At 33.8% G+C, this 13,921-nt stretch overlaps 1 protein-coding gene across 2 annotated transcripts; it reads left to right on the top strand.

Moving 5' to 3' along the window:
* The first annotated feature begins 8,730 nt into the window (after positions 1 to 8,730).
* LOC125422295 (uncharacterized) lies at positions 8,731 to 13,351 on the top strand. Of its 2 annotated transcripts, none has more exons than XM_048467028.2 (5): positions 8,731 to 8,949; positions 9,823 to 9,905; positions 10,734 to 10,864; positions 11,538 to 11,978; positions 12,577 to 13,351. In XM_048467028.2, the coding sequence occupies exons 2-5, from the start codon at positions 9,897 to 9,899 to the stop codon at positions 12,986 to 12,988; spliced, it is 993 nt and encodes a 330-aa protein (XP_048322985.2). In that variant the 5' UTR covers positions 8,731 to 8,949; positions 9,823 to 9,896; the 3' UTR covers positions 12,989 to 13,351. The 2 variants fall into 2 exon arrangements, with proteins under 2 accessions (XP_048322985.2, XP_048322983.2); XM_048467026.2 differs by having other exon boundaries at positions 8,733 to 8,949; positions 9,823 to 9,889.
* The last annotated feature ends 570 nt before the right edge of the window (positions 13,352 to 13,921 follow it).

Raw genomic sequence — 13,921 nt, forward strand, 5'->3', positions numbered from 1 at the left:
AGAACTTTTTCAAAAATTTTGGGGTTTTCTCTCCTTAGGATCATTTAAGAATATATATTTTGCATGTTTTATCATTTAACACACATTAGGAGACTTGTGGGGGCCAAAATATTGGTAAAATGTGATTACCATAGGGGTTTCGGTAATTACCGATGAACCCTATGGTAATTTTTCCAGAAAGTATAAATTGATTACCGTACGTTTCATTGGTAATTACCGAAGGTCTACAGTAATCATATTTTTTTTTGCCAATTTGAGAACTTTTTCAAAAATTTTGGGGTTTTCTCTCCTTAGGATCATTTAAGAATATATATTTTGCATGTGTTATCATTTAACACACATTAGGAGACTTGTGGGGGCCAAAATATTGGTAAAATGTGATTACCATAGGGGTTTTGGTAATTACCGATGAAACCTACAGTAATGTTTCCATAAAGTATAATTTTATTACCGTAGGTTTCATCGGTAATTACCAAAGGTCTACAGTAATCGTATTTTTTTGCCAATTTGAGAACTTTTTCAGATATTTTGGGGTTTTCTCTCCTTAGGATCATTTACGAATCTATATTTTGCATGTTTTTGCATTTAACACACATTAGGGGACTTGTGGGGGCAAAAAAATTGGTAAAATGTGATTAACACAGGGGTTTCAGTAATTACCGATGAAACCTACGGTAATGTTTGAAGCAAAAACAAATTGAACATTTTCACTTATTAATGTCATTTTTTCTCTTACTTTGTCGGAAGTTATCATTAATAGTGCTACATTTATCATGTTCTTGGTTGGAACACACATGATTGAAGTTGTCGGATGGAATTGTGGTGATTCTTTTACGACGATGTACAAATGTCAATTACCGATGATGCCTCGGTCATTACCATTGGGCAGTAATATCATCCGTGCAAAAGTAAGAAACATACAAATAACTGAACCAAAAACTGAACACAGAATGATATGTTATCAATACAATACGATAAATGACTTTGACAACAAAAGAACACATAAAACCAACATCTATTATGCCAAAACACATGCTACGCGGTTGAGCTACTAATTGCATTCCTGACTACATTGCATAACACACGCATACCGCATAACATGCCCCCATTGTCTTAATATAGCGTCGAGTGATTTATGGTCCTTCAATTCAATCGTGCTATTGGTTGGTAGTGCTATCAAGAGGTACGGCGGCCGAGCATGATTGGCTGTTGTGACCAATCTATTTGCACCTCCCGCATCTATATTGATGACGCTCCTCTCCTTGAGATTGAATCCTCTTCTTTCTTGGTCTTCCTGATTGTTTGCCAATTTAAGGTGGAAGTACAACCTGGTTTATGACATCATATGGAGCATGCCACTGACATTTATCTCCAAGTGGATATATGGTTTCCGAATATGCGTCACGGAGTGAGTCAACTGAGTAATGCGCCAAGCAAATGATATATGGAGAAATATGTCGATGCTTACATGTTGCAATTGCATGGACACAAGGAAATCCATCAATGTCAAATTCCTTACATGAGCATGATGCGAATCTGCCCAAACCTGCTCAACCGACAACCTGCTGGGGTGCCGACCCGATACAGATGAAGATAGGGTCGATCACTAGAGCTCAAACTAAGAAGTTTAAGGACAAGATTGCTGCTTTTATCCAGGGAATAATTCATACTCAAAAGGGCTTGTCCATATCCATAGAGCAAAGACCTATCCTAAGCATACAAGTGATGGAGGCCGGTATGGACCCGAGTAGCGGTTTTGGTGCACAAATGGAGATCGGGCAGCATGAAATGGTTCCAACTCTTTATGGATTCAATACATATGTATAAGAGGATATAGAATCAAGTCAAGCCAGCTTCAAAGGCATTCAAAAAGGGGTTGTATGGACAGCTTCAAATTTGGCCTGTTTTTACTGTATTTTGTGCTGGCTGTACTGTATTTTACTGAGTGGCTTTTTCTCTTTCTTTCTAGCAAGGGAAATGTGTGGGACTTCATGGTCAGCTTATTTGGCATCCTACAAAGCATATTGAAGCTGATTTGGAGGTCAGTTTGGTCAAAGATTGGTCAAAGTCAACTTAGTCAAAAAGCTAGTATTATAGTTTCCTAATTTGATTCTACTTTTTGTTTTAGGAAATTACCATTACTTTTTAGTTTTTATTTATTTATTTTCTAGAAAAATAAGTTTAAGAAAGTTATTATTTTATTATTTTCACTGTAAATTAATTAATTCCTAATTCAAAATAAAGAAATTAATTAATCCAAATTAGATTAGGAAAGGAGAGAGAATTTCGGCCACCATAGGAAACTACTTTGTATAGCCGGTTTTCCCTTTGTTTTTAGGGTTTTATTTCGTGACTTTGTAGCCTATTTAAAGGCTTATTTTTCAATAAGAATAAAAAGCTTGAATTTGATACAGAAAGTTATTTGTGAGATTGAATTCTTTTTGTTCTCTTTGAACACTTAAAACACCATTAGTGAATGAGTGTTTTAGTTTTGACTTATCAATAGGACATCCATCACCTATTGTGGCATCTTCGATATACCAAAGTTTCTAATCACAGGTTGGTTAGGGGTTGAGGTGACCATTAGAACTTGAACATAATTAGATCCGGACTAATATAATACGGGTTTAGGAGCAGGTAGTCCTAGGTTCATATCAGAGCATGTCTTATTTTTTAAGTTAACAACTCCAACGAACATGCCATGGCCAACAACTTGAAACTCATATAAGTTCAATGGAATAACACGTAAGCCTCTGCCATTATTTGAGCGCTCTTGCATGATATTTTCCAACCAATTAGTAACAGGAGTTTGCATTGCAGCTGCGTTAGTTCAAACGTTCATAACACCACTTTTGCAAGACATCACGAATGTGATCTAGTAATGGCAAAACAGGTTTATCTCTAGCATCAAGAAGCATAGAGTTCATGCTCTCTGCGATGTTAGTTGTCATTATATAGTATCTATTGCCCAAAAAATATGATCTAGCCTATTTTGCAAGATTTACATCCTTGAGATATTGTACAACTTCAATACTAACCCCTTCTAAAAGCTGCATGGCCTTATCAAAATCCTTAACAGTATATGCTCTAGCTGCATCATTAAAAGTTGATATAATCGTATTGAATTACCTTTAAACTTCTTAGCATATAAATTTGTACCAAGATGACATGTGCAGTTGCCATGGTGATTATTAGGAAAAACTGTACGTATCACTTTTGCAATGCTCTTGTGTAAGCCGCATTCGTCTCCCCAGGGCCTATTCCATAAGCAAATGGATAAATTTGATTGTTCCCATCCAAACATGATGCAATATATAACAAACCTCTATATCTATTCTTCAGCGTAGTTCCATCGATAGCTACGACTCTCCGCATATGCTGAAACCTCTAATGCTAGCTCCAAGTGCCATGAAAAAATATAAAAATCTATTTTGATCGTCAATTTCAATTCGAGTAAACATGCCCGGATTTTTGCTCTTCAAAATGTGACTCCATAAAGGAAGTTTTGCATATGACTCTTTTGGCATGCCCCACAAACCTAATAGTGCAACTTCCTTAGCGGCCCATGTTTTATTGTAGCTTATGTATACTCCATAATTAGAGCGAATGTCATGCACGATATATCGGGGTTTGTATTGCCATGAAATCCCATCAAATATTGGCTGGATGATGTCTTCGATAACTGAACTTGTTGCTTGGCGATGATACCTTTTCATGATATTTAAAGAGCAAATATGCTCATCCTTGAAGGCCCTAATCATGAAGGCCTCTGTATTATCACCATGTAGCTTGGTAGCACGCATTCGCCACATGCAATTGTCGTTTACACATACAACCTCATATCGGACCCTATCTGACTTCTTGACTTTAAATTCAAAATTTCTCCTTAGTGCATAAAGACTAAGCTTCTTCTGTAGCACATTCTTACTCGCAAAGAGTTGGTGATTCGAATGATTTCATGGGCATTGACAGATGAGAAGCGACGGTTAACTCTATGTTCAGCCATGGATGTAGTAGAATCCCGTCGAATGTCCAAATGGTTTTCGGTATAAGGAGAAGCAAGCACATCATCATTCACATTATCAATTGGACTATTACCATAAAGAGAATCGCCATGTCGACTATCACCAGCTGAAAGTCTCGAATGTTGGGTCCAACAAATGTCACGTAACCCATCTTCATTACGATCAGTGTTGATCTCAACCTCAAATTGTTCATCTTTATCATAATCATGTTCATAATATTCATTCATATCATTAATGTCAAAGCACTCATTATCATGATCATGTTCCACAGATTGCACATCGTTTTCACAAATTTGATTTTCGGAGAATCCAGGTTGAGTTTTCGGCATATGAAGTTCGGTCGCTAGGGACTGCATGTCAGCATTAGAGGTACATATAGCTGTCTCTGGAACTGCAGATAGTGGGCCAATAGTCATAAATCTTGAACTTGTAGGTATCCTATTCACAACACATACAACAGTATTAATACTCTGTGGAACCCTGGATAACACATCAACAATAAGTGGAGATCTGTCTTGAGGTCTGTGTGAACTATACTCTTCTATAAAACTTTGTAGGCCTCCCTCATTTTCCACAACTTATGGCTCACATGGCAAACACACATGGTATATAAACTTGAAGATTAATTGATGTTGTGTAGAATCTAAGTTGAGAGCATTGTAGGCAACATCTTCAAGTTCTGCCAACGTACAATTCCTTTTGATACGTATAATCTTTGTTCTTTGACGTTGGTATCTCCAAGTACCTTCAGAACATACACTCCATGTTCCATCATAGAACAGTAGAACTGAATTTGTGACATTGAGCACAAAAGGTTTACCAATTCAAAACATAATAAGTATCTCCTTGTCACAAGCTTGTGGCAATTCTTGAGGTCGTATGACTAAAAATAAGTGCAATCGTAAAATCTTTGCTGGAAGGTTTAACTATAATCCTAAAGCAAAAGTAATGAAAAAAATACAAATGCATTTTCAATGAGTACAGAAAATAAGCCAAACAATTATGTTTAAATGTTGCATATTAACGCCTAGCAGAATAGGTACTCCTGACAGACATAGTGGATCAAGTAGATTAAGATGTCAAGTTTGTGGCACATGTGCTAAATCATAACATAACATTAGCTTGAATGGATGCAATGTTAACAATGTGGTGTTCTGTGGATTATTTTGTTCAACATCATAAATATAGTTATATTTAGCATGTCATTCATATACAATAACATTATCAAAGTAGACAAATTCGATTGTCCAATCGGTTTGCTTTCAGAAAATGAAAAAATTAAATATTCCGATGGAACCGCCATTAAATTTTCCAACAAGCAAGTGTTTCGTAATTACCGATGGACCGTATGTAACGAATAAAGATTGTAATTTTCAAATGGAATTTTTCGAACCATTTGTGGATTATTTTATATAAAATAGCACCAACATAGAACTTGCACTTATATATCATGTCAAAACGTGACAAACAATGAATCCAATATAAGGGAAAAATCTATACATATCTGTACATATATTTATATATATATATATATACATACCAAAAAATCTTTAACTCTGATCCGCATAAATGTACACTTTAATTACACCATTTTGAAGTCTATGGGTTCCATAATGAAGATTTTCAGTCTTCTTGTTATCACAAAAGGTTAGGGGTATGCAGGGAGAGTGAACTGAACTGAAGGTGGTATTGTGTTTTCTGCAATGGTTAGTCAGTGCAAAGAAAGGCTGAAAGGTACGTAACCAACAAAAGAGAAAGAGAGAGGGAGACACACAGGATTCATTGAATGTGGGGTAGCAAGGAGAGTAAGAGAGAGGGATAGAAGTTAATGAGGGTAGATGAGAAATGGGAGATGGTAAAAAAATTTGTTTAAATATTTTCCACTTTATTCGACAATTAATGAGAAATGAGGGTAGATGAGAAATGGGAGACTGTTACATTTATTCTACACTTTCATATTCATTTATTTAAATATTTTCCACAAGTGCACAATTAATTCCCTTCTGACAACTCTCGTTTGGACATACTGCCATGGAGCTGCATTTTAAAAGTGATTGGAAGAAGCTTGCAAGCTGGGAATAGTCTACAATCTAAAACTAGAGAGCCAATATTTGAGAACTCAATTACCATCCATTTAAATTCTCATCCTTCTTATTTATTGCTTTTCCACATCTTAAATAATATGGAGAATTTAATAATGAAACTAGATCCTTACACATCATCTTGATACGAGAATCATGTACAAAAACTAAAAACTAAATTTGAATTAGCAAGAGAAAATCGTACAAATGTTTTATGAATAAAAACTAGAGAATATTACAGCTCCTACAAAAGGCTCTGTTGGTATCAATCCCAAATTGATCCAATGTTTCCCATCAATGTCAAAATCTCAAACACCAACTGGCACCACAATTGGTATAATACCAAACTTTAATGACAACATTAAAAGCATACGGGGCACCTCCACTAAAACGAAGACCGATTTGATACCTGGATGAAATCAAACGAAATATCTGCAGTTAGTTACAATATTTAGCATACAAGTTTCAAAGAAAATAATTAAATACCTAGAGTATCCATAAAGAAGTATAAAGGTTCAAATCTAACAATTGAGGCAATAGCTCATACCCAGTAATACCCCTTGCTCTCTATGAATTGTATAGAACCAAAATCCAATCTCATAGACTAATTTGCTAAAGGATGCCCAAATCTGCAAAACAGCAAAAAAAACACCAATTTCAATCAATACATTGAGTAGATGGCCAACCTTCAACAAATATTAATCCAGACTACCAGAAAATATAAATATTAAAAAAAAAACACTTAAGTCATTTTTAATTTTTTTAAATGATAAAATAGGTATAAGAAGGTAGATAAAAAAATTTTGAAAGGGAGAAGGTATATTTCATTAACATATATACATATCAACACAAGGGGGGGTATTTTTCATTAAAGCTTTCAAAATAGGGGCACTCACCCAAATTCGTTTCAAAAAATAATATCAAATTTCATACATCTTCAGGAACTAAAAGAGTCAGAAAAATATGCTAAAAGGATGTCCACAGATACACTCTATGAATTTCCTAAAGGCAAGACAAATAACATAAGATATAATTAAAAGTAACACGGGAAATTACAAAAGCATAAGGAAAAAAATTACAAAAGCATAAGGAAAAAAAATTACAGAAATAGCAAAAAAAAAAAAAAAAAACATAAACCTAATCTCGATTCCAACTTATCCCAAAAGCAATTAGGAAAAAAAAAAAAAAAAAAACACCCCACAAATGTTTTTAAAAAACCCTAAAAACCACTCAAATCGAAAAGTCAAAGGAAAAATGAAGCAAACAGACCAGGCATTTTATCAAAGAAGCCAAGTGAAACAGCAAGCTTGGGCATCTGCTTCCGCCATGCAGTACCACCCTTGAGCTTCGTATACAAATCCACATCCTCCTTCTTCACAATACCCTAATTTCGAATTCCAAATCATCAATTTCTTTGTATGAAATTTTGGTGACCGGGGAGACGAAACGGGGCTGTTTGGCAAAATGGCAACTAAGTGACAAAAGCTTGATGAATGAGAAGAGATAAGCCAGCTTTGGGGAAGGATGATGAAGGAGAAGAGAACAGTTGGATGAAGAAAAAAAAGAAATAATATTAAAAAATATATATTTAATTTGGATATAAAGATATTTTGGGATTATTAAAAATTAAAAGGATAAAAAAAAAAAAAAATATCAAATAAAAGGGTAAAAATCGTACAGCTCATCCCTATAGAGGTATTGGGCCAAATTTTCCAAAAAAAAAAATATACGTCTAAATGATCCACGAATGCTTTAAGGCAGATGGCCTGAAGGCCCAAGCCCCAAGCCGCAAGCCCGAAGGATGAGAGAGAAGGCCACGGCCCAGTCCGTAAAGGCCACTAGACCCCTTTAATTTTTAATTTTTTTCCCCCTTTTTCATAAATAAAATTAAAAATTAATTTTTTTATCATGAAATTAAATTGAATTTTAAAAATATATATGGTAAATTAGACTAAATATTCTTGAAATATTAGCTATTTACATGCCTAGTATTAAATTAACCCCCTTAAAATTATAAAAACTTATAGTTAAAGACAAATTAACAAGATTGTATTAATAATTTTTTGAAATAACCATATTATCCTTAGATAAAAAAAGATATATATATATATATATTAAACATATTTTTAAAAATTTGAAACTTGAATTTTACATAAATACAATGTTATTTAAAAAAATATATTTCTTAATAAAATAATTAATTTTTCTTAAAAAATCTTAGATAATTTTTTACAAAATTTATTTATAATCTCAATCATATTGTAAGACAATGTTTTATTTAATTAAAATAAAGCATGTCATACTTGTTTACGGAAAACAAAAAAGCATGTCATACTTTTTATCAATTTTAATTGAAGTTTGTAAGTGACATACATCACATGAAAATGGGGTATTCTTATCATACAACTTTATTATAGGGATATTCCCTTCCCCCCCCCAAAAAAAAAAAAAAAAAAAAAAAGAAAAGGTTTATTATGGGGATTTTTTTAATTACAAAATTATCATGGAAGGTGAAATTTTTTTTAAAACCCCCCAAAAATTCATATTCCGCATGTTTTACGGCTTACACCTTCGTTCGTCACCAACATCCACTGTTAAAAACAAACGTAAACCACCCAAAGAAATATTTAATAAAAAATTGGGTGTTCCTATAAAAACCCTAAAATTCTCCATGACATCTTTTTCCTCATTATTTGTCTATCTTCCTCTATCCTCTCTGTATATAGGAAATTCAAATTAGGGATAAAAAAGAAGATAACCATAGGTTTTTATTTTTCTCCCAAATTGCTATATTTCTTTCATTACTTACGATAGAGAAGAAACTCATGGATTCAAGTGCACGGGTCAGTTGAATTTTGCTTTTAAAAAGTTTTCATTTTTATTTACTTTTGGTTCCGAGCTTCCCTTTGTGGAAATTAAAGTTTGTTCCTTTTGAGAATTTGTTTTTTGGGGTTTGCATTATCTTTTAAGGATTCTCCTTGTTCATATGTAGTTAATTTTCTGTTAGGTTCATGAGAAAGAATAGGAAAATGGGTGGGAAACAAAAACAGTTAATGTTGACCCCCTTTTTTTTTTTTTTTTTTTTTTAATGAATATAGCAGGGAAATTTGCTTATAGGCGCATGAATGTGTGGAAAAACTTGTGTTTGGGTGGAAGGAAAGGGTAGTAAAGAATTTCAAGTTAGTTTTTTTCGTTTTTCTCAGGTGGGTGAAGCAACACTCAGCTGGGATTTTGAGGCTCAGTTAGGCCAAAGGGTTTTGGGGTTTCAATTTTCAGTTTGTTTTCATGGAGTCTTCTTGTTACAAACGATTGTCGGGTTTTGGGACGTGGTTTGTTCAAACTATCATTGTGTCATTTTGACCGAAAAGTTAAAGCTTTCCAAGTATATTTCATTGTCATGTTTCTTCTGGAACTTTTTTTTTTTTTTTTTTGACCATACATAAGCTTGTTATGATACCTTGGTCTTTCGTAATGTGATCCTTTAGATTTGTCTTTTCCGTGACATTGCGATAAGTTATTTCGGTTTCTGCTTGGAAAGCACTTTGGTGATGTATTAGAAATTGGGTTAGAAATTTTTAAATATACTGTATAGATATAGGCTATTCAAATCTGCTTGTTTCCCCTTTATGTGTTCTCTTCCTAATTGTTGTGGTTCCTATTATTTTATCTCTGTCTAAATGGTCAAGTATTGATTTTTTGGTGGTTTGTTGAATTAGGCCTTGCTGGGTAAATGATTTGGTGGTTTAGGGGGAGACAATGGCATTGGTGACCCATCAAATGCAGGTGAGTTATGGATAAGGTATCTAAAATTCAGTAAATTAATTATATATCACATAATATCTATATGATGAATGACACTTGTGCAAGTCACCTTGTGTGAATAGTGAACTGAATTGCATTTCTGAATTTCATGAAACTTGTTGGAACGCGATAATAAGCCAGTTTTGTCATATACCCATCCAGGGTTGACATGTATAAATTAGGCATATGGAAAAGAAATTCATTTAACGATTGTTATTTTTAACTTTTGGCACATCTCAACTCTTTCCTGTAGACCATGAGTTAACAATAATAATGTATTCAGATATATTATTTTAAATAATATGTTTTAAGTAATTAAGATAACTGTTTTTACTTACTAAACCAGAGTGTATTAAATTTGTTGCATTTTTTGAACCATATAGAAGTTGTTGCTTGCAGGGTATTCGACTATTTTTTCTTATTTTCAGAATTATTGAAAAACCACTAAAATATCGAAAGCTTAAATATTATTTGGAGGACATATGCCATACATATTTTATTCTGTTAGTTTCAATATGCATCTATTGTTACACCATGTGATTTTCAGCTTAGTTAAATGATAAAAGAAACATTCCTATTTTAAGTTCAAAATGCCATCTTACAATTATGTTAACCTGTGCATTTTGACTATTGTCTTAGATGAGTTTTTATCTTTAAACTCTTTCTTTTATAATCTGCAAGTTTGCTTGTATATGTAGCATGCAATTAGCAGTCACATGCATGCTTCTGCATGTCTTGATTGAATACTGCAAATGAATTGTTATCTTTTGTTGTCAAATAAAATTTTGTATGAGATTTTTATTTTTTTTGGTTTCTAACGTTTCAGGGTTCTTATGTAACACTACCTTCGAAGCCCTCATGGAGCAAAGGAATGAAATTGAAACACTATGTAAAAACTCTCTACATGGTTGGGAGAACAGATAGGTCTTTCTTGCTAAAGCGCAATAGTCATTTAAGGTGGGATTTTCCATCTTAAGTTTGTTTCTTTCTTTCTCTTGTATTTTCTTAAATTGAGGTTGCATGGGTATTATATTTTCTTTTTTCTTTCTCAATAATAAAAAGAGAGATAAAGGTGAAGACTAAAAGACTTGTTTTTATGATTGGTTTGAAGGGTTTGCATGTTTGAAATTACTGATGCAGGAATATCCCTGAACAATTTTGAAGCAAAGAAAGTCAGTCGATGACATATGTGAAACATAATTAATGAGATAGATACCAAGTGCTAAGGGTTGATACCTTCAAGCAGAAAGGTGCAACTTTAAGGATCTTGGTCAGGCCAAGAAAGGCACTGGAATTTAAAATGAACAGAATGTATTGCAGTAATTCTAGTATTGTTTATTGAACAATCCTATATGCATTTTTCTTCAGGGATGTTTCTTTATTTTAGTTTAATTTACCTGGAACATTTCATTTTTAATCAAGAGCGATGACTTATTCAGACCTATGCCTTTGTGATTTTTCTTCTGGTTTCTAAACATTTTCACTGTAGCTTGCATGTTTTTGAAACCCTTTTGAGCACATACGAGGTTTCCATATGTGTATTAACTGTGCACACACGCACATGCACATACTCAGACACAATATTTTTCCTTAACCTAGACCATATGAATTCAGAAAACTTATTTCACAGTGTAGGGACTTCTTGCATGTGTGGACTAAAACCTAGAACTTTAAGGATTTTAGCCTTCAAAGGAAGTGCTCAAGGTGAATCTGGTGGCAGAGCATGTGGACCAAAGGTTTCCAAGAAGTTGGTCAAATTAAAGGAGAACGAGGATACTGTAACAGAATCTCCAAAGACAAATGAGGTTCCAATTGCTTATGCTTCTGAAGCAAACGAGAGTATTGCATCTTCCCCAGCTATTCATGGACTATTCAAGAAATGGTTAGCAATTCTGCGAACACAATCCTCAAGTCAAATGGTGGACGGAATTTTAGGAGAAGAGCCACCTCCAAGGGAGATATCTGAAATGGAACATGTGACACAAGACAAAGGAAGAAGTGAAATTCTGAAAGCTGTTTGGCGCCACTGTCTCAGTCTGGATGCAACAATAAAGATACCCTTGATGATATTGTAAGTACTCTGCTTTTTGCCTCTGTTTCTCTCTCAACCCAACAACACATACATTCACACCCCTGCAGGTCGGCTTGATTTATCTGGTATTTTTTCCATACCTGTGATGTTATCTATGTACGGTGATTAATATTTGGGATTTTAGTCTGCGCATGCTGTTGTTCACTGACAATTAGGGCTTGCACTATTGAACTTAAACTAGTTTACTGAATGTTTTATGTGTGAGAAAAAAATGAAATGTATTTTATATTATACCCAAAAAAAAAAAAGGGAAAAAGAAATAAAAATGTGAGGTGCTTGATAAACTATGAAGAAGTTCCTAACTGTATTATGGTCTTTGGTTTGGTGGTTATGGGGGTGGACAGGTTGGGGGAACTATATAGGTTTTATGAACATTTATAATTAGCTGGCATTCCTACTTTGTAATACCTTATCTTGACCACCAACTTCAGCATCACCTATTTGCATGTACCAGATTTTTGCATTGTGTGATTTGTATGTGCATCTCTTGGATTCATTTGTTTGATAAATTGCTCAACCGACATCATTACAATTCTGCGCACTTTCATTACTTCTAATTGCTCTGCTTAATCTGCAGCATCCCTGGGTACCTGGCAGTTAACATGATGTATGGAGCTGAAGTTTCGAAGGAGTTGACTCCTTTATGGGTTTTGGGGCCTTTGATTGTAGCTCTCTACGTCAAGTTGTTTCAATGGTTGTTTGCACTCTACGTCTTCAGCTTCAAACAGACGGTTAAAGTAATTAAGAACCTACCCACTTACTACATGGTGGCATACAGCTACATTTCAAAAGGGAAACTCAAAAAGGATTTACATAGCTTCTGGCAACCTGTAGAAAACATAAAGAACCTAAACTACAAAGAACTGTCCAAAAGAAAGCTGAAAGAATTGGAAGGGTGGATAGTGGAGAGGTACCTTGATTTTGTGGAGTCAATATGGCCGTATTATTGCAGAACGATCAGGTTCTTAAAAAGGGCTAATCTCATTTAGATTTTGGGGGTGGCATCTTGAGAAAATGTGTCGAGTCATAGCAAAAATTGAAAATTTAAGGTTGCGTCTGACAATGTTTTGAAGAGCATAGGATTCATGAAAGAGAACCAGCTAACCCCATTTTGGATTTGGGGTTGTCTTCTTCTTGAGAGCTAGTCAATGATCATATGGTCAAGCAGTGTTGTTTGATTTATGTAATATTTTTAAGGCAATAACTTCATATTTGATGAGGTTGCTCTATATTTAATTTGTTTATGTTGTATTCAGTTGCTGCCAAAGGGTTTTTCTCAGGATCCATTAAAACTCTTCTATCAGATCCTTAATTGAGCTTGGAAATGGCTTGTTTCCAAGTTCCTTTTCTTTTTTCGACCATGTGAGGTTTTAGGATTAGTTTCCATATCTTAATCTCTAATTTGATTGAATCTGCTGAATTTCCATCCTGCCCAACTCAGTATTTTGAGTAATTTTGTAACAGTCTAAGGTCAAATGATAAGAAGTTTATATAACATTATATTGAGTAGTTTAAACAAAAAATCTCCTTTTGAGTACAATTATTGTTGAACAGGTTGTGGATTAAATGGTTGAACAAGCTTTATACAAATATATACAAGATTATTAAATAGGTTGGATTTATATTCATATAATCACAGTGATAATAATAAGAAGAAGAATAATAATAGTATTCCAGCACATCTCTGATTCTCTGTGTCACTAGATTTGCATAAATACATTTTGAAAAATTACATTAATCCACCACCCTCGATATTTTGCTTTTACTGCAATATAACTCCATCTGTTGTTTTTGGAATTTTTCATATTTTTCGGAAAAAATTAGAATTGATATGAATAAAATTAATTAAATTGTCACATTTTTAGTTAATCTGGTGCTATATACTTATTTAAATGTTGGATTTGATATAAATACAATTAGTT

This window comes from Ziziphus jujuba, chromosome 2, assembly GCF_031755915.1.
Source record: "Ziziphus jujuba cultivar Dongzao chromosome 2, ASM3175591v1".
Lineage (NCBI taxonomy): Eukaryota > Viridiplantae > Streptophyta > Magnoliopsida > Rosales > Rhamnaceae > Ziziphus > Ziziphus jujuba.

Coding starts and splice junctions, on each gene's coding strand:
- LOC125422295 (XM_048467026.2), top strand. CDS start 9,863: ATGGCATTGGTGACCCATCAAATGCAG. Junction 9,890..10,733: donor TGGTGACCCATCAAATGCAG/GTGAGTTATGGA, acceptor CTAACGTTTCAG/GGTTCTTATGTAACACTACC. Junction 11,979..12,576: donor AAGATACCCTTGATGATATT/GTAAGTACTCTG, acceptor CTTAATCTGCAG/CATCCCTGGGTACCTGGCAG.